The sequence below is a fragment of the Phyllostomus hastatus genome, unplaced genomic scaffold (assembly GCF_019186645.2).
Source record: "Phyllostomus hastatus isolate PE091 unplaced genomic scaffold, TTU_PhHast_1.1 phas_scaffold_78, whole genome shotgun sequence".
Classification (NCBI taxonomy): Eukaryota; Metazoa; Chordata; class Mammalia; order Chiroptera; family Phyllostomidae; genus Phyllostomus; species Phyllostomus hastatus.
Window position 1 is genome coordinate 66,843,315 of NW_025334041.1, and position 20,446 is coordinate 66,863,760.

Genomic DNA, 20,446 nt, shown 5'->3' on the forward strand with positions numbered 1-20,446 from the left:
CATGTTCCCGAAAGGGCTTCTTTTTGGAGAATATGGTAATAATATGCTCCCCCTCCCCCCACTGTTACTGACAAGTTACATATGCTGCCTCCATTTTGTAATGGGTTATATTTTAAACATTTATGTGGGGCATGTTATCTTAGTCTAACCCTCAGGCTCTAAATATTATTAATAGCGTTTTCTTTGCAAAACAAAACAAAAACACAATACTTAGAGTGAACAGGCCCATTTGCCTACACTTAATTTGGAAGCTGTATAGTGCACGTAATATATAAGCAAGTATCTTATCACATTGATAACCACTGTCTTAACATCAAGACTTTTTTTTAAAAGATTTTCTAAAATCCACATAGAAGATCCACTGCCATTTTTCCAACTGAAAATAGTTCAAGTAAACTATTATTTTATCAGTGTTAAACAAAACCAATAAAAACAAAAAACTTGCTGCCCATTAAGTCGTACCTAGTTTTATTAGGATTCTTGAATTCAGCATGGCTTTTTAAACTCCCTTATTTCAATACACATGAACGCCTGTGGCACAAACAGTGATGGAAAGGCACAGTCAACAGGACCAGTTATTAAGTTACAGCAGCATATTTGAAAATAAATAATCTTCCTTTAAAAGTCTAACAGGTACCCAAGATATTACTACAGATATTACCCATTCAACCAGTGAAGACACTGTAAAGAAATATGTACAATACATTAAAGACAAAAAACAATGTACAACCTGTAAAATTAGTTCCTCAGGCAGCTTCTCCAAGGATTACTTCCAGAAATATCCCCAAATGCAAAGACCATCTTTCCCAACAGTGTTCTCAATGAGAAACACTTAGTTTTTCATTCTATGAATGAAACGTGATTGTTTAATCAGCTGATTTCTAAATCTTTCCTAGAAAACATTACTGTCTATACTTAAATGAAAAGTATCAAATCTGCTGGCAGTGCATCTTACAGTTCTGGCGATATCAGCCATTTTTAAGGCTCAGAAAATGTATTCAAGGGGTATCTTCACCCAATTTCAATAGCATTAGAATGCTCATCTCACTAGGATACCGAACCTTTGATTCCAGGGCAATTTGCCATAGGAGCAATGTCTGAGAGTACACTCCACAAAACACTCCTTATTTTAGTACATGACTCTTAACATTTTCACTGCAACATTAACAACACTGGGAATAGCACAAAGTACAGTCCATTCAACACTTAGTTTCTTGAACAATGTCTTTCAGATTCTCAACTCAAATGCACTCTTGGGTGCCAGCTTATTCTTGTTTGTTCCTTTGAAAGTGATCTAGTTAGCATCCATGCTGGTGAGAGCAGCGTTTCAGGTGAGAAGAGTTTATACATAGGCATTGATATACATACGTATGTAACAAATTCTTTTATATAAAAAAATACTGTGGTAATAGCTTTATTAGTGTTATATGTCCACATACATTAAAGAAATAAAATAAGGACAGTAGTTACGGCATACGTGTTAAGATTAATAATTAAAATTTACACCAAACTAAACTTTCCACACGTAACTTGGAAAAGTTGTCTTTTTTATAAAATAGATGGAATACGTTAAGTTCCCTTAACACTAAGATATGATTATGACCTCTATTTTTTAAAAGATTTTATTTTTAGAGAGAGGGGAAAGGAGGAAGAAAGTGAGGGAAACATCAATCGATTGCTTGTCACCCCCCCCCCCCCAACTGGGGACCTGGCCTGCAATCCAGGCATATACCCTGACTGGGAATCAAACCTACAACTTTTCAGTTTGCAGGCCAGCACTCAGTCCAGAGCCACACCAACCAGGGCAACCCCAATTTCTGACAAGACAGTGTTAGCCTCCCATTCTTTCCTTTAGCTCTACTTACATCAAGAGTATGTATGGCATTATAATAAAAATGAACATAAAAATTAATGGGAAAGCCAAAATAAAAACTTCACTTGCAGTTAATGGCTTGGAAGCAGAGATATTTTGGAAAACTCACAGAGCACAAAAATTTGGCGGGGACATACAGGATTTGATCTGTGCTTAGACAAGGTTTTGGTTTAAAACTAATACTTCAATGCAAAGTAGATCATATGATCTCTACATAAAGGTAGAAGGGTTTTTTCCTTTTTAATATCTTACCTAAAATACCACTGTTCATCATTCATAATACACTGACAGGCTTAGAACAGACTAAATCAATATAAAGTAATAATTCCAGGAGAAAGATTCCTTATACACTACTTGGATTCTACTCCTACAGTCTCATTCTAGCAGTTCCTTTAGAAATATTACTAAGATCTCACGAGTTTTTGTCAACAAACTTCCAGTGAAGACAAATTCCTGCTGAGGCCCAGATATAGGATATGCTAGTAAGACTTAACTCACGCATTTACTGAGAAATATCACCCATACTAGAGGGAATCTTCACCTTTTAAATACTGTATTCATTTTTCATTGTTGCATAGCACATCACCACAAATTTAGATACCCATTTCATATCTCACAGAAGTCCACGCAGGTTTGACAGTTCTCTGCTCATAGTCTCAGGCTGGAATCAAGTGTCAGCAGCCTGGGCTTTTATCTGCTGAAGGTGAATCCACTTGCCAGCTCACCCAGGTTTTTGGCTAGATTCAATTCCTGTGGCTATGAAGGTCCTTTCCTTCATGCCTCCTCTTGCTTTGTGTTTCTAACTTCTGCTACCAGCCTGAGAAAACTCTGTTTAAAGGGCTCACATCATAAGATATGCTGTCCCCAGATAACCTTTTGCTCTGTAACTAATTATGGATCATATTCCCAGGTTCCACCTGCACTCAAAGAGGCAGGATATCATACAAGGTCATCAGGGGTCTTAAACAAAATTCTGCTAACACACTTATTAGAGCAATCTCTCCAAATATGCCGTTCATAAAACCAAACTTGTCTTTGCGGGCAAAGAGTATTGTTGGGAGACAACTTTTTTTCATTATTATGACAGATTTGAAAGAATATTTAATGTTGCTGAAGCTTTTTTAAATAATAAAATGACACCTAATTATTTCGTGATAGAACTATTGATTTGAAAAGCAATACCTTTGTTCAAAGACATTTCCAATGGTTAAATTAATATACTTGTCTATAACAGAAATGCATCTGTGTGCTCAATACCCATTGCGTTCACTTTTTCCAAAGCCTCAATCTACCATTGCTCTTTTTGTTGACATAGTGGGTGCACTATAAAGAACACTGAGACTTAGGACGAAACACAGAAATCTTGGCTGCTTTTAGAATCCTAGAAATAGGTCCTCAACTACTTCTCACCCAAAATTTTTATCCATCATTTGCATTATGATATATTCTGCATGTCTACTTTTAACCTCTAATAATCAAAATTCATTATTCTGGTTTCTAAAATGTTTATATTAGCAAGCTCAATACTGTGCTGGCAAACAGAACTTTCTGCAGTGAAGGAAATGTTCTATACCTGTGCTGTCCAATCCAGTGGCCAGTGAGCACCTAACTGTAGCTAGTGTAAGGGAGGAGCTGAATGTCTTGTATTAAACAGCCACCATGAATCTAGTGGCTACTATTCAGGACAGCATAGCTTGTCTAGAGTTTGACTAGTATATGTGAAATATACACCAGGTGCCAAGTCATGCCTTATTTATATAAGTAGTTTTACCATTTCCCTACTCTCTATTTTGGTAAAAGTGATTCAGTATCCTCTCAAAGTCAAGAAGTTACTTTCAGTTCTAGGGCTCTTGCTGATCTTCTGTCCACACCCCTCATTAACATGACTCTTAGGGACTGCCACTAACTTTCTTGCTTGAGGAAAGTATGACTGCTTCTAATTATCTAGTGTGGAGTTCAGGGAAAGGAGAGAGAGCAATGAAAAATGAGACTATCTGAGCACCTGCTGTCCACAGAGGACAGGGAAGAAGTATGAGTCACAGTCTTGCCATCAAGAGTTAGAAGTTGGTAAGAGAAGACATGCACATGTGTACACACTCCCCATAATCAAAAACTGGAGAGCTGAGTGGCATGTAAGTGTGTGGCAAGTATAGTAGGTAAAGCAATTTAAGGAAGAGGGTTGGGCTGGAACAGCTGGCCCCTTATCCAGACACTGACTGGGCACCTACCATGTGCAGGCACTCCTGTAGGCACTGGCAACAGATTCACTGGGAGGGGAGTCCTTGAAAGATGGACAAGATTTGGCTAAAAATATTCTCAGAAATAAGGGATGATCAGGAAAAGGCTCCATCTAAAGCCTGAGATGTCCCAGTGAATGACAGGGGGCCACAACAACTGTGACCCCTCTAGATTTTCTGAGCATGGCATTTCTCCTGTAATCAGAGTTGGCTACTTAGGAAGCAGGGAAACAAAGGGACTTCTGAACCTACCTCCAGATTTTACCTCTGAATACTTAGCAGCAATTTAGTATGTTAACCTAGTGACATAATTTTACACTGAAAAGTTATTTTCAAGTAAAATCTGCCGGTAGGCACTGAGCCAGGAAAATTTCAGAAGAAAACCAACAGTAAATTTTTTTCATGAAAAAATAAATGTAAAATTCCCAATAAAAATTTTTAACTGGAGTTTGACATAAAAATCATTGGCAACATGTGACTTTCTATTCAAAAAACAGTAACTAAAAATTATTCTAATATGGAGTAATGGAAACTACCCTATCAGTGCTTCCCAGCCTGTCACTTCATAACAGTGCTGTTTGGTCCGCACATGTAAGCAGGTGAGCTCCTCCAAGCTAACAGCTGCCAGCTGGAACCCCCAGGGACCCAAGGCCTTAGCCAGTGACGACTGAAAGCTCCAGATCAATCTCCACCATCTGTTATCTGTCACCCACCTGCAACCCACCTGAGGCATGCCAGACTGGTTGGGAACTGACATTGATAATTCAGAATTTTTTTTGAAGTAAAATACTTTTGTAAAGATTACTGATTGCTAAGACTGGTAATAGTTTTGTTATAGTTAAGCAATATTTGAATTGCATGTTTCAGAGTAATACTTTTTTGAATATGAATTTATAAGTTCTAATGCAATAAAATAAGTCATTTTGAAAAAACACAACTGCTACAATACCTTTCACCAAAAACCAGTATTACAATTTTGTTTTTCTTTAAAATCAAATCAGTTATGACACACAATAGCATTATCTAGAAAACATTTTGTCAAGACTCATGGAATACAGACACAGATCAAAAGAGAGGGTTTGTCATCTTAAATATCAGAAGAAATGTAATGAGTTGTCTGTAATTATTTGGGTTGAAATGCATCACCCCTGCACATTAAAATTTACCAGACTTCCCTGGCTGGTGTAGCTCAATGGATTGAGCACAGGCTGCAAACCAAAGGGTCGCCAGTTCGATTCCCAGTCAGGGCACGTGCCTGGCTTGCGGGCCAGGTCCCCAGTATGGGGCATGCAGGAGGCAACCACACATTGATGTTTCTCTCCTCTTTCTCCTCTTACCCCCTCTCTAAAGATGAATGAATAAAACCTTGAAAAATATATAATAATAAATAAAAGGCTGATTTTTTTTGTTGCTATACACCATACACAGTACAGTAAAATAAACCTCAGAAAGGCCATTGGTTTTTTAAATCTTGGCTTTAAGGAATGACAAATGCCTTTGAAAATATTTTGTTTGAAATCAGTGATACAGAAGTCCCCCCTTATCCAAGGGGGGTATGTTCCAAGACCCCCAGTGGATGCCTGAAACCATGGCTAGTACAAAACCCTAAATTCGATGTTTTTTCCATATATAAGCATACATACCTATGGTAAAATTTATAAATTAGGCATGGTAAGAGACTAACAAATAACAGAACAGATATAACAACATACTGTAACAAGTTATGTAAATGTGGTCTCATGTGAGATACACAATGCCTGCGTGATGCCATGACGTGAGACTCACGCACTGGACAAAGGGATGATTCAGACCCAGGTGGGATGGATGGGACGGCGCAAGATTTCATTACACTACTCAGAACAGCACACAATTTAAAACTTATGAATTGTTTATTTCTGGAACTTTCCATTTAGTATTTTTGGACCACAGTTGACTATGGATAACTAAAAACCACAGAAAGCAAAACTGCAGATGGCAGGAAGCTACTGTAAAAAAGTATTTCATTTAGGAAATCAATCTAGAATCACTCTTAAGTGGCAGTGCATTTGAAAAATGGCATTAACCTATAATGTTTGCATTTCCAAAGGAAAATATAGGAAGAACTTAAAAAAGCAAGGTAACCATTTTTCAAAAAATGTATTGATTCAAAAATTTACTGCACAAAAATATGTACTTCTTAAGTGTTTCTAATAAATTAACTCCATAACATTTTTATGTATATTTATATATATATATATAATCCCTGATATCTATAAAAGAGGGTCTATAATAGTAAAATAAATGAATTTCAAAAGTACCCCCTTCATAAAATGTATTTACCATTATTTTCTTCTCAAATTGAAGGAATGTAACAATATGTACAACTCTTATGTATTAGTATAATACCAAAACAGTACAAGTCATATTAATAGGCTGTCATAAGTGTAAAATGTTTGAGTCAAGTTAAAATTGGAGGACAGCTTAGGTTTGAATGAATATAATTATCTGTGGGAGGTTCACTTTCCGAGTGGAAATGACAATCATCTACAGTAGATTTCACAAGAGGTAGCGTTCAAGTAAAAAAAAAAAAAAAAAAAAAAAGTACATGCTTTGTTATCTTTAATCAACAAATTTCCAGGAAAAAAAGATGTATTGGTTTCTTAGGAGATAATCAGTTGGTGACTTTTTTAATATGAATCTGAAATACAAAATTGTGAAGAGTACAATAAGGCCATTATTTTTCATTTCCAAAAGTCTTTAAATATGAAATCAAAATATGAAAAAAAATACTCTAAACTGTTTCACTGATGTAGTATATTGTCTTACCTCATTAAGAATGGCCCAAACAGCAGAATTCTGAGTAACTGAAAGTCGAAAGGCTGCAATGGGATTTAGGTTGAGATCCACCATTCCTTCTGCAACACCATTCTCAAATTTTCCTTCAAAATAAAAATCAACACTGGTTGGGGAGGCTGGAACAAGCATGCTTCAGATATCACTGACATAAAGGAGGAAAGGAAAACACTGAAATATTTCCAATGGAAGTCTTCAGACGGAATGGGTGACTTTTTCCTTCTTCCTACTTTTATTCAACTTTAAAATTTTTCATGAAGTAGTACATGCTTTAAAACAATAGAAGCAATCCATTTGAAGAGGCAGAGCTATATTTTTCTTATTATAAATTAAAAACAAGACAAAAATATATGTGTACCAACCTCATGGAGGCTTAAATCAATAAATTTCAATGCTTTAATTAGACATACGTATTAATACAATGGTTGGCCTTGGGCAGGGGCTCAATCTATGTGTATTCTTTCCAAGGGCACATCTAGAAGGAATTATGAAGTGATATCTTTAAGCAAATGCACTGTAAAACTCCATTATAAGTGGAAAGTTGAAAAAACTCTCCCATAAGGATAAGGACCAAGAACTTCTATAAAAGTTAATGTGCTCTGTACCCAATTTTTCTTGCTGTGAGAAATACTATTTTTAAAACAAAACCAAATAATGCTGTTGAATAAGTGACAGGAGAATGATTAGTTCTGAGCCACATTTCCCCAAGCCAGGAATTGGCAAACTTTCTGAAATAGGCAGACAGTAAATATTTGGGCCTTTGTGAGCCGAGAGGAAAACTGAGGATACCACGTAAGTAATGTACATATAGAGAGAAAACAAATTTCCACAAAAGTTTTATTGATGAAATTCAAAATATAAGAACAACTGAGTACAATATTTCCCCCCTATTACAGGTGTACTAAAGAGAATGTAATTCTTTTGTGGGTGGATAACATTTCAGTTAACTGGAATTCAAAATCAGTCCTCCTTACCATCAAAAATCAATTGCAAATGGTCTTATGTGAATGTGGATCAATGAAGATTTTATGTAGTTCACCCTGAATATTTCACACAGCTCAGATACTGCCTAATATAATCCACAAGCACATGACTCTAATGGAGCATATTTATCACTTGGAAGGTATTCATGGAATTCTTAGATTCTTCTCTTTATATTTGCTTTAGTGTATCATTAATTAAAGTGATTTATGGAAGCACCTTATTTAGCTTGATATTACTTGTAATTCAAATAATGCTGTCATCAGTGACTTGACTGCAATAAGCACTGTTTTGTAATTTTAGGCTGAACTCATTAAGAAATAGGTCTGCAGCGAAAATTAATTTTCAAAGAGACAATAGTGGTTGAGGGCAGCTCTCACACTTTGAAAATTTTTAATCTTATTCCTGAATTCAAAATAAAAAATACTTTTTAAAATCACTACTAAGCTGCAGAACGGCTGTGTGGTAGGGCAAGTCAGAATACTCAGTTCCTATTTCTGATAAAAAGTCACAAAACTGATAATAGCAAAGTCCATGAGAGAATAAAATTCACTGTAGACATTACTAGTTCAATAAAATAATGACAAATTCAAATATTCTCTGTAAAGTACCTACTGATGAATAATAAAATAACCAGAGGCTTTAAAAACTTTACATTTGACTTGCAGCCAAGATGAAGGCATAGGTGTCTACATTGTGCCCACTGTACTATGCTGTGCAAGGAGTGTACACTGTGCCTCCTTACACAACCAAGATACAGACAACAATTTAGAAACAATAACAACCAGAACTGACAGAAAATTTATCTGAATGGAAGTCGGACAACCAAGAAGTTAAAATAGACATGTTCCTCCAGACCTGTAGGAGGGGTGGAGTCCGGCAGCTGGGTGCTGGTCACTGTGCGGAGAACAGAGAGCATCGGGACCGGGCGCGTAAGGGATCCAGGGTGCCCAAGACCGCAGTGGGTGGACTCTGAGTGCACAAGCGACAGCTGGCAGACCCCAGCCGAGGAGTGGCAACCAGCAGACCCAGCGAGGAGGGAATTGTGAAGCAAGGCACTGCACACAACCCAGGATCTCAGTGCTGGGAAATAGAGCCTTGGGGTACTGATTGAAAACACCTGTGGGGGTTGAGGCGCAAGGAGACTCCCAGCCTCACAGGAGAAGTCCTTGGGAAGTCCCACCGCGTGCACAAGCCCACCTACACAGGAATTGGCACCAAGGGGCCCAGTTTGCTCGGGGGAAGCAGCGGAAGGGACTGAAGTCCAATGGAGAGCAGAGCAAGTGCCACTGTTCCCTCCTGAACCCTGCCCCCACATACAACATCACAACTCAGCGATTGGGGTGCCCCACCCTGGTGAACACCTAAGGCTCTGCCCCTCATACGTAACAGGCACAACCAGACCAAAGCGGGGGGGGACATGGCTCAAACAGAATTGAAAGCTCTGCAACCACTACTTTTAAGCGACCGAGAGACAGCCAACCTATCAGATGCACAGTTCAAAGCACGGGTGATCAGGATGCTCACAGAATTGGTTGATTTTGGTCACAAATTAGATGAAAAAATGAAGGCTACAATAAGTGAAATGAAGAAAAATGCACAGGGAACCAATAGTGATAAAATGAAAGCTAGGCCTCACATCAGTGGAGTGGACCAGAAGGAAGAAAAAAACATACAACCAGAAAAGAATGAAGAAATAAAATTTTAAAAAAATGAGGAGAGGCTTAGGAACCTCCAGAACATCTTTAAACAATCCAACATCCAAATTATAGGGGTACCAGAAGGAGAAGAGGAAGAGCAACAAGTGGAAAAGTTATTTGAACAAATAATAAAGGAGAACTTCCCCATACTGGCAAAGGAAATAGACTTCCAGGAAGTCTAGGAAGCTCAGAGAGTCCCAAAGAAGTTGGACCCAAGGAGGAACACACCAAGGCACATCATAATTACATGAGCCAAGGTAAAAATGAAGGACAGAATCCTAGAAGCAGCAAGAGATAAGAGACAGTCACCTACAAAGGAGTTCCCATCAGACTCAGCTGATTTCCCAAAAGAGACCTTGCAGGCAAGAAGGGGCTGGAAAGAAGTATTTGAAGCCATGAAAGGCAAGGACTTACATCCAAGAGTGCTCTATCCAGCAAAGCTTTCATTTAGAATGGAAGGGCATATAAAGTGCTTCTCAGATAAGATCAAGTTAAAGGAGTTCATCATCACCAAACCCTTATTTTATGAAATGTTAAAGGGACTTATCTTAGAAAAAGAAGATAAAAAACATGTAGAGTAAAATGACAGCAAACTCACAATTATTAACAACCACACCAAAAACAAAAACAGAAACAAACTAAGGAAACAACTAGAACAGGAACAGAACCACAGAAATGGACATCACACGGAGGGTTAGCACAGGGGAGTGGGAGGAGGAGAGAGGGGAAAAGGTACAGAGAATAAGTAGCATAGATGGTAGATATAAAATAGGGGGAGGGCAAGAATAGTATGGGAAATGGAGAAGCTAAAGAACTTACGACACATGAACATGAACTAAAGGGAGGGAGTGTGAGTGGGAGAGGGTGTGCAGGGTGGAGGGGAATGAGGGGGGAAATGGGACAACTGTAATAGCATAATTAATAAAATATATTTTTTAAAAACCTTTACATTTTCACAACCTTTGTAAATTTATCCAACTAAGCCTTCTTCTTCACATATATTTTTACCACAATTCACTGTAACACATCTTAGCAGATTTCACTTGAGGATGTACCAATTTTGTGTTCTCTCAACTTGTTTTGAAAATATTCTTGTCTGTAGTTGTTCTACCAACTATTCAAAGACCAGTTCTTCAGTCACTTCACTGTGGCATTGGCTCTAAATAACTGGGCAGAATCAGTAACATCTGTCAACTTATCAAGAGCCAAGGAAACAATTCAAATAATTTGCTTTCTAACTATTGATACTGTTCCCTAAATCTTCAACTCTTCAAGTAATTATCGCTGAAAACCTAACAGTTTAAAGTCTTTTCTTCTCTGCACACATATCTTTGGCCATTGCAATTAAGTGTGATTTGATTAACTCATAGTTGGTAAGTGGTTTTATTGACACTTGAGCCATTTTAAAATTCATTTTGGTTACATCCTCATTTGATTTTGTGAAGAAATTCTGCTGTGATGAAATATTCCATTTAAAATTTTCTAAGTGTTCTGATCATTGCTTTCCTGTGAGTTGGGAATATTGTTGTGAGTGCGTAGTATGGTTATGTCTTCTTTAGCAGAAGTACTGCATCACTGTATAACAACCACACCAATCTGTCACCTCATGTCATAAAATAACCCACACTCCACTGAGTTAAAAAGCATTCAGAGTCTCTTTTCTTGTTTTGACATGGTGGGTATACATTGGCAATTTTTTGGTAAATGTCATAGTACAGTGATGTGTGTAGAACTAGAAACACTGTCAAATTAGACATACATCATTGGTATTTGTTTTTTTTTTTAATTTTTAAGATTTATTTACTTTTTAGAGTGAAGGGAGGGAGAAAGAGAGGGAGAGAAACATCAATGTGTGGTTGCCTCTCACGCGCCCCTTACCGGGGACCTGGCCTGCAACCCAGGTATGTGCCCTGACTGGGAATCAAACCTGTGACCTTTTGGTTCACAGGCCTGCAATCAGTCCACTGAGCCACAGCAGCCAGGGCCATCATTGCTATTTATAGTGTGCCAAGCAACAATCTGAAGCGATGAGAGCACCACCTCGATCTCTATTGCAACTTCTCAATCAGCTATTGTAGCATAAAAGCATGCAGACAATCCATAATACAAATACAAATGAGTGTGGCTGTGTTCCAACACAACTTTATTTATGGACACTGATACTAGAACTTTTTGTAAGTTTTACATGTGAAATTCCTTTTATTTTTCAAGCATTTAAAAGTGAAAATAAATAATGAGAAAGAATGTTTAAAATGTTCTTAGCTCACGGTCTATTCAGAAACAGGCAGTGAGCCAGATCAGACCCTGGGCTATAATTTGCTGACTCATATGGTATTACACAGTCTACTCTAGGGTCTTACAATATACAGACAGACTAGACCTCTAGTAAGGTGAGATACAAACAAGCTGGAGATCATACCAGACAAGGCTTGTATTATTCATTTGTATAAAAATGTTAAACATATGTACCTCTGAAGTAATGTTTTTATTGAAAAATTATTATTTCCTAAAAATATGTCCACACTTGGGACTGGACTGGGATAGGGAATACAAAAAAGTGTTACTGACTATTGGGTTATGCAGGGATTCAAAACTGACAATTACTGTGAAACTGAAACACTTCAACAATGAGATATCTGGCATTGTCACCTGATGAGCTCACTTAATTAGAAAAACAATTACCAAATGATGCGATTGGCCTCATTAAAACACCTCACCCAGCAATTTTATTCTGCAGATATGTTCTCACATGTGCAAAAATTGCAGACAAAGTAAGTAACCATCACGAGGAGACTGGCAAAATAAATTATGATATGCTAATATGAGGAAATACTAGACAGCCAATGAAAAGAATGAAGTTGAAGATAATGCAGTTGAAAGACTTCCTGCCATCTCTAAGTATACGTTGTAGAGCAGGGGTATCAAGCTCATTTTCACCGGGGGTCACATCAGCCTTGCTCTTGCCTTCAAAGGGTCAAATGTAATTTTAGGACTGTATGAATGTAACTACTCCTTAACTAGGGGCAAGGAGCTCGGCGCTGTTGCTGGGCTAGAAACAAGGTGCCAAGTGGATAAAACATGGTGGAGGGCCGGATTCGGCCTGCAGGCCTTATGTTTGCCACCTGTGTCATAGAGAAACTCATACACATGCTTACGTGTTCAAATCAGCATTGTTTATAATAATAAAATGATGGAAACAAACTTTATGCCAAGCAAGAGAATCTATACAGCAGTGAAATGAGCCACAGATACACACATCCACATGGATAACTCTCACAGTGGTGAGAGAGAAAAATTATAGACTACAGAATGATGTAACATCAAATTTAAAAACAGTACAAACAACACTGAGCATTGCTCAGGGAAATTGTATACTTATGTAGTACAGTGCACATGGAAACGGTAGCCATAAAATTTAGCATAGCAGTTACCCTTGGGTGGAGGGGAAAAGAAGACATTAGGGAAGAACAACTGAATTGACAAATCTTAGGCTGGATACACAGATATTCATTATATTTGCATTTTTTTTGTATATCTGAAATACTTACAATTTTTAAAACTGTTCATCTTCCATATGCACATATGTATTTTGTTAGTGGAAAAAACAAGATGCAGAACAAGGTTATACACTCAGTATGTGATCATTTTGTGCATGACTGTGTTTTTAAAGAATTTACTCATTTTTATTTATGACTAGGCTACTTCTGAAAGGACACAAATCATTACAGTAACTGCCTCTACGAAGCACTGGGTAGGAGGGGAAAGAAGAGGGAATAAGACTTAAGATTAGCCCTGGCTGGGTGACTCAGACGGTTGGGGATTCATCCTTTACATGAAAAGGTTGCGGGTTCAATCCCCAGTCAGGGTGTGTGCAGGAGGATGATGTGGGAAAATTGATTCTTTTCACTGATGCAGTAAAGAATTAGAGCTCGGCAAGCTGATTAGTAGACAAGCAGGGTTTACCAGTAATACGTTCTCAGGGAGGAGAACAGGCCTAGGCCTTAACCCACCAATCAATATGTAATTCCCTCACCTTACCCCGAGAACTGTAAATCCTCAGGACAAAGGGATTGGGGGCCTATGCCCATCTCGCCCACCTCAGCTAGGCCTGTTCTCTTCCCTGAGAACGTATTACTAATAAACTCTGCCTGTATACTAATCAGCTTGCTGATCTTTACTACATTGTTGAGAAGAACCAATTTTCCCACAACAGATGTTTCTCATCTGTGTTCCTTTCTCTCCCTCTCTCTAAAAAACAAAAACAAAAAATATATCCTCAGGTGAGGATATAAAAAAATGTTTAAAAGACTTAGGTTTACCTTTTTAAATTTGTATTTTATAGTATGTGCATGTACTATCTTTCCAAACAACAAATTTAACTTCTGTCCTTAACCCAATGGTCTATACTTGGTAAGCAAGACAGGAAAAAGGAGGAAAATGAAGGAGGAAATTACTAAACAATGACTAGAATCATATCATAAAATGCTGGCATTGCCAGGGACTTTTAAGGTTATCCTTTTCAGATCTCATTCTGCCACCCTGACAGTGGTTCCTTTTCTTTCAGTATTTCTCTGTGAAAGGCTCTTCAGCCCTCTTTAACTTAACTAATCTAGTATTTCTTTCACAAGATGGTCCTTGGCTGTCATGCCACACCCATCTAACCTACCCCACCTTCAACCATCAGTTCTCTACTAATTGCCAGTTGACTGTCTATTGTTTCTGACGTGGCTTCAGGCATAATTTGTTACTTGGTCAGACCCAATTAAATCTTGGCCTCTTGGTGGGCCAGTCTTGGTGGCTCCTTCCCACCCAAGATGACCCAGTTACTAACTAGCTCTTTCCCTGGTTCTGTCAAACTTCTAGATAGTCTACAGTTTAGCCTGAATGTAGCTACCAGTCTCTTATTTTCTTACCAACAAATCCCAATCATATTCCACACTGCCCTTAGGCTTGAACTTGACCAAGCTCTGTTCAAATAAATTAGTCCCCTTTACGAGAGCTACAGAGCTCTGTTCCTAAGCCTGCCTCTCTACTAGAGAAAAATCTCTGTACAACTGCCCAGAATCTTTGGCAAGGACAGCAGTCTATTTCCCCTGGAGTGACACCCCTGCTTTATGAGCAGAGCACTGGGGAGTAGCAGTATCCCTTCATTTTCTTGGCTTACCTCTCCCAGTGAGCTGGAGCAAGTGACCTGGAGGTGTGAGTGAGTGATCGGGGCCAAGTCTTCTCACCTCACTGTGCCTGAGAAAGAGCTTCTGCCCTATGAATGGAGGTTTAGTGAAGGAAGAGAACCTCATATTTCTTAGCTGTTCTTGTCTGAACAGAGTTTCTGCATCACAGAGTTGGGGAGGAGGAGACACTTGCACCTGCCCTTCCTGGTTAGATTCCACAGGCCTAGCATGAGAGCTGGTGGGAGAAGGAGTTCAGTGCTCTCGGCCGTGCCTGCAGAGGCAGTGTGGGTAATAAAGTGGGTGAGGGCTCAAATGCCTCAGATTCTTAATGTTCTTACTGAGATTCAGATTTTCATGAGTAAATGTTTCTCCATTGGCTGTATTTTTCCAAAAAACCCCCAAAACTTTTCCTGCCCTAAGCCAGGTGATTCAGTTGGTTGGGGCAACCCTGTACACCAAGGAGTTGCAGGTTCAATCCTCAGTCAGGGAGTGTACAGGAGGTAACCCATAGATGTTTTTTCCTCCCTCTCTCTCTCTCCCTCCCTCCCTCCCTCTCTCTCTCCCTTCCTCTTTTTCTAAAATCAATACAAGCATAACCTCAGGTGAGAATTAAAAAAATTTTTTTTCACCAGTTGTTATTTTACAAGGGAGAAGGTCTGCGAAGCCCTTCACACACAATTCCATTAAGCATACTTCTTAAGGGAGCAGATTTTTTTCTGTTCAGTTGAAAAACAAACCACTGCTCCGTGTTTCTGATGAACACTTTTGTGATGCAAGATCTAGGGGTCTGATGATTCATAAGTTTTCCTCTGGTTCTAAGTATGTATGAGTTGATGTTTGAGATGATCTTATCTTCAAATTGCTGAAGAGACACTTAATATAGATGTATCTATTTCCTATGCTACTTTCATAATCTAGAACACAACATTCTGAGAAATTAAATAATTGACAAGTAATAGGGTTAATAAATGTCTCAGTATACTCTTCCATTTTATGTATTTTTCTAGAGGTGGGCTAAGATATAACCCAAATATGAAAATAAACTCATCTATATACCCAAACTACATAGAAATTAGTCAGGGTTAGCATACAAGTCTTGTGGCAAAAATTGAATGACATTCACCAAATATAAAACTGCTCTACAGGCTGTATCTGCCCTGAAAACTCACAATATTAATTTACCAGTATTCTTTTTTTGCCTACTACTAAGAAAAGCATTTATTTGTTGTAAGCAAAAGAAAATAGGCCTTTCCAGCTAAAGAAGTGTATATAGATACATACACTTCGCTTCCTTGCACAACAAAAAGAAGGATAATAACTAATTTAAAAACAAAAAACTACCAAAACTGACAGAAAATAGAACTGTATGGAAGTCCCACAACCAAGGAGTTAAAGAAGAAACATTCACCCAGACAGGCAAGAGGGGTGGAGATGGGCAGCAAGAGTAGAGAGGACGTGTGACAAGGTGGCAACTGGTGGACCAGGCAGTCCCACATTCACATGCAGATAAACTGGAACAACTGGGAAGGGAGACAGACCACACAACCCAGGGTTCCAGCACAGTGAAATAAAGACTCAAAACCTCTGGCTGTAAAAACCTGTTGGGGTTGCAGCAGTGGGAGAAACTGCCAGTGTCACAGGAGAGTTTGTTGGAGGGGCCCACAGATCCTACAACATACACAAGCCCACCCACCCAGATGTCAGCACCAGAGCAGCACCTGAAAGGGCAAAATCTGCTTGTGGGAAGCAGGTGAAGTGACTGAAGGTGAGGCAAGAGTAGAGAGACTGGCATTGTTCCTTCTCTGGCCTCTCCCCCACACACAACACCACAATATGGTTGCCATGTCCTGGCGAATACCTAAGCTTCTGCCCCTTACAATGTTAACAGGTGTGCTGAAACAAGTAAGTATGGCCCAAATGAAGGAAAAGATCAAAACTCCAGGAAAAGAATTAGGTGACAAGGAGATAAGACAACCTATCAGATGCAGAGTTCAAAACACCGGTAATCAGGATGCTCACAGAAATCACTGAGTACAGTCGCAAAATAGAGGAAGAAGTGAAGGCTACACAAAGTGAAATACAGAAAAATAAACAGGGAACCAACAGTGAAGGGGAGGAAACCAGAACTCAAAAGAACAATAATAAATATATAAACCAGAACAGAATGAAGAAACAAGAATTCAAGAAAATGAAGAGAGGCTTAAGGAATCTCTGGGACAACTTTAAACATTCCCACATTCAAGTCATAGGGGTGCCAGAAGGCGAAGAGGAGAGCACAAAATTGAAAACATATTTGAAAAAATAATGAAAGAAAACTTTCCCAATCTGGTGAAAAAAACAAACTTCTAGGAAGTCCAAGAAGCTCAGAGAGTCCCAAAGAAGTTGGGCCTAAACAGGAACAAACCAAGACACATAATTAAATTACCTAAGATTAAAGGAGAGACTCTTAAGCAGCAAGAGAAAAGGAGACAGTTACTGACAAAGAAGTTCCCATAAGTCTAGCAGCTGATTCCACCTCCCCCCCACCCACCAGAAAACCTTAGTGACATGAAGGGGCTGGAAAGAACTATTCAAGTCTCTTCATCCAAGTACCAACATCCAAGATTGCTCTACCCAGCAAAGCTGTCATTTAGAATGGAAAGGCTGATAAATGCTTTCTAGATAAGGTCAAGTTAAAGGAGTCCATCATCACCCATCCCTTATTATATGAAATGTTAAAGGGACTTATCTAAGAAAAAGAAGATCAAAAATATGAAAAGTAAAATTACAACAAACTCGCAACAACAGAACATAACACAAAAACAACCCACGGAAACAACTAGAATAAGAACAGAATCACAGAAATGGAGACCACGTGGAGGGTTTCAGCAGGGAGAAGGAGAAGTGAGAATGGGGGAAAACATACAGGGAATGAGAAGCACAATTGGTATGTACAAAACAGACAGGGAGAGGTTAAGAACAGTATGGGAAATGGAGAAGCCAAAGAACTTATATGTGCGACCCATGGGCATGAACTAAGCCAGGGGTGAATGCTGGAGAGAATAGGAGTACTGGGCAGAGGGGGATAAAGGGAAGAAGAAAACAACATAACTGTAATAGCATGATCAATAAAATATATTTTTTAAAAAAGAAAATATTACAGTCATTCACTCAGTTGATATTTATCTAGTGAAAGGCGCTATGTGAGAGACAACACCACTTCATTTCCACAGTGAGAACACAGAACTGAACTATGACAACATGGTACAGGTACACACCCTGTGGTATAAAGAGCCCAAAACAGAGGCAACTAAACTGGTTAAAAATGATGAGAAAGTGTGACTAGGAGGAGACATGTCAATTGATCATTTCAGTTGAAAAAAATATCCACAAACATGGCTGCACATGAGAGCATGGGACATGATAGGACCAACAATCTTGGGACCAGAGAAATAAGAATAGGAGGAAAGTAACAAGTTGTGAGAATGGATGGGAATTAAGGAATCTGTAATGGAAAGTTATTAGGTTTTGGGAGTACCCCAGAATATGACGGCGGAGGCTACCCTGAGGGTCCCGGCTGAGATTCCAATGACTCTGGACGTGCTTATAGACTGTATACAGTTTGTTGGCATACAACGGAGAATGAAGAGACACCTGAGCAGAGTGTTTCTGTAGAAGCTTTGTCACAGATTATCTTTGGGACTTCCGGCAAGATGGAGGAATAGATGGACGCACCGTACCTCCTCACACAACCAAGATTAGAACAATAATTTACAACAATAATTTACAGATAGAATAACACCCAGAACCAACCGAGGATTTATCTGAATGGAAGTCGGACAGCCAGGAAGTTGAAGTAGACCCGTTCATCCAGACTGGTAGGAGACGACGAGCCGAGTGGGCGCGGGGCTGGCGCGGGTCGGTGGCGCGCGGAGGTTGGGGAAAGTTTGGCGCGAAATCGGCGCGACAGCCATCCGGGGCACAAGAACGCAGCAGTGGTCCCTGAGTAGGCAAGCTGCGGCTGGCGAACCCAGTGAGGCAGCGATTGTGGACCAGGGCAGAGCTCGCAGCCCAGGATCCCTGAGAAGGGTCTGAGCCCAGGAGAACGGAACTACCGCCATTGTTCCCTCCCCTTCCTCCTCCCGCCCCTGCCCCCACATATAACGTCACAATCTAGCGACTGGGGCGCCCAGCCCCGGTGAACACCTAAGGCTCCGCCCCCCACCATAACAAGAGCGACCAGACCAAAAAAAAAAAAAAAAAAAAGGAGAGACAGGGAAAGACATGTATCCAATAGAGCAGATCAGATCAGTCCCCCAGGACTCATCCTTTTGAGCGACCAAGAAATAGCCAATCTATCAGATGCACAGTTCAAAACACTGGTGATCAGAAAGCTCACAGAATTGGTTGATTTTGGGCGCAATTTAGATGAAAGGATGCAGGTTACCATAAAAGAGATGCAGGAAGATACGCAGAGGAGAGTCAATAGTGAAAGGAAGGAATCTGAGTCTCAAAACAATACAGTGGACCAGAAGGAAGATAGAATCAACCAAGCAGGAAAGCATGATGAAATAAAAATTCAAAAAATCAAGGAAAAGCTTAAGAGCATCCAGGACACCTTTAAACGTTCCAACATCCGAATTATAGGGGTACCAGAAGGGGAAGGGGAAAAGCAACAGATTGAGCACGTATTTGAACAAATAATAAAGGAGAACTTCCCCAATCTGGCAAAGGGAACAGTCTTCCAAGAAATCCAAGAAGCTCAGAGAGCCCCAAAGAAGTTGGACCCAAGAAGAAACACACCAAGGCACATCATAATTACATTAGACAAGGTAAAAACGAAGGAGAGAATCCTAGAAGCAGCAAGAGATAAGGGGACAGTAAGCTACAAAGGAGTTCCCATCAGACTGTCAGCTGATTTCTCCAGAGACCTTACAGGCAAGAAGGGGCTGGAAAGAAATATTCCAAGTCATGAAAGATAAGGACCTACATCCCAGATTGTTCTATCCAGCAAAGCTCTCATTTAGAATGGAAGGGCAGATAAAGTGCTTTTCAGATAAGGTCAAGTTAAAGGAGTTCATCACCACCAAGCCCTTAATATATGAAATGTTAAAGGGACTTAACTAAGGAAAAGAAGATCAAAAACTATGAACAGTAAAATAACAACAAACTCACAGCTATTAACAACCAAACCTAAACTATATAAATAAACTAAGCAAACAAGAACAGGAACATAATCACAGAAATGGAGATCATATAGAGGGTTATCAGTGGGGGAGTGAGAGGGGCACAGAATGGTAAAAGGTACAGAGAATAAGAAGCATAAATGGTATGTAGAAAGTAGACAGGGGGAGGTTAAGAATAGTACAGGAAATGTAGAGGCCAAAGAACTTATATGTGTGACCCATGGACATGAACTACAAAGGGGGGGAATGTGTGTGGGAGGGGGTGTGCAGAGGGGAATAAAGGGGGGAAATGGGACAACTGTAATAGCATAATCAACAAAATATACTTAAAAAACATCAAAATTGTTGAATTTTTGTGTAGCCATTTTAATACTGAAGATGGAAGAAAATACACAGCATTTTCAGCATATTATGCTTTAATATTTCCAGAAAGGTAAAAACACAACTGAAACTTAAAAAAAAATATTTGTGCAGTGTGTAGAGAAGG

At 39.3% G+C, this 20,446-nt stretch overlaps 1 protein-coding gene across 4 annotated transcripts in view; it reads right to left on the reverse strand.

Moving 5' to 3' along the window:
- Positions 1–5,980: 5,980 nt before the first annotated feature.
- The window catches only part of MGAT4A (alpha-1,3-mannosyl-glycoprotein 4-beta-N-acetylglucosaminyltransferase A), a 128,711-nt gene continuing 114,245 nt past the window's right edge, over positions 5,981–20,446 (reverse strand). For all 4 annotated transcript variants that reach the window (XM_045828414.1, XM_045828413.1, XM_045828416.1 and 1 more), the window contains 2 exons: positions 6,916–7,028; positions 5,981–6,787 (listed from right to left, as the gene is read on the reverse strand). In XM_045828414.1, the coding sequence (XP_045684370.1) occupies positions 6,761–6,787; positions 6,916–7,028 (140 nt within the window). In that variant the 3' untranslated portion in view covers positions 5,981–6,760. The remainder of the gene's footprint in view (positions 6,788–6,915; positions 7,029–20,446) is intronic.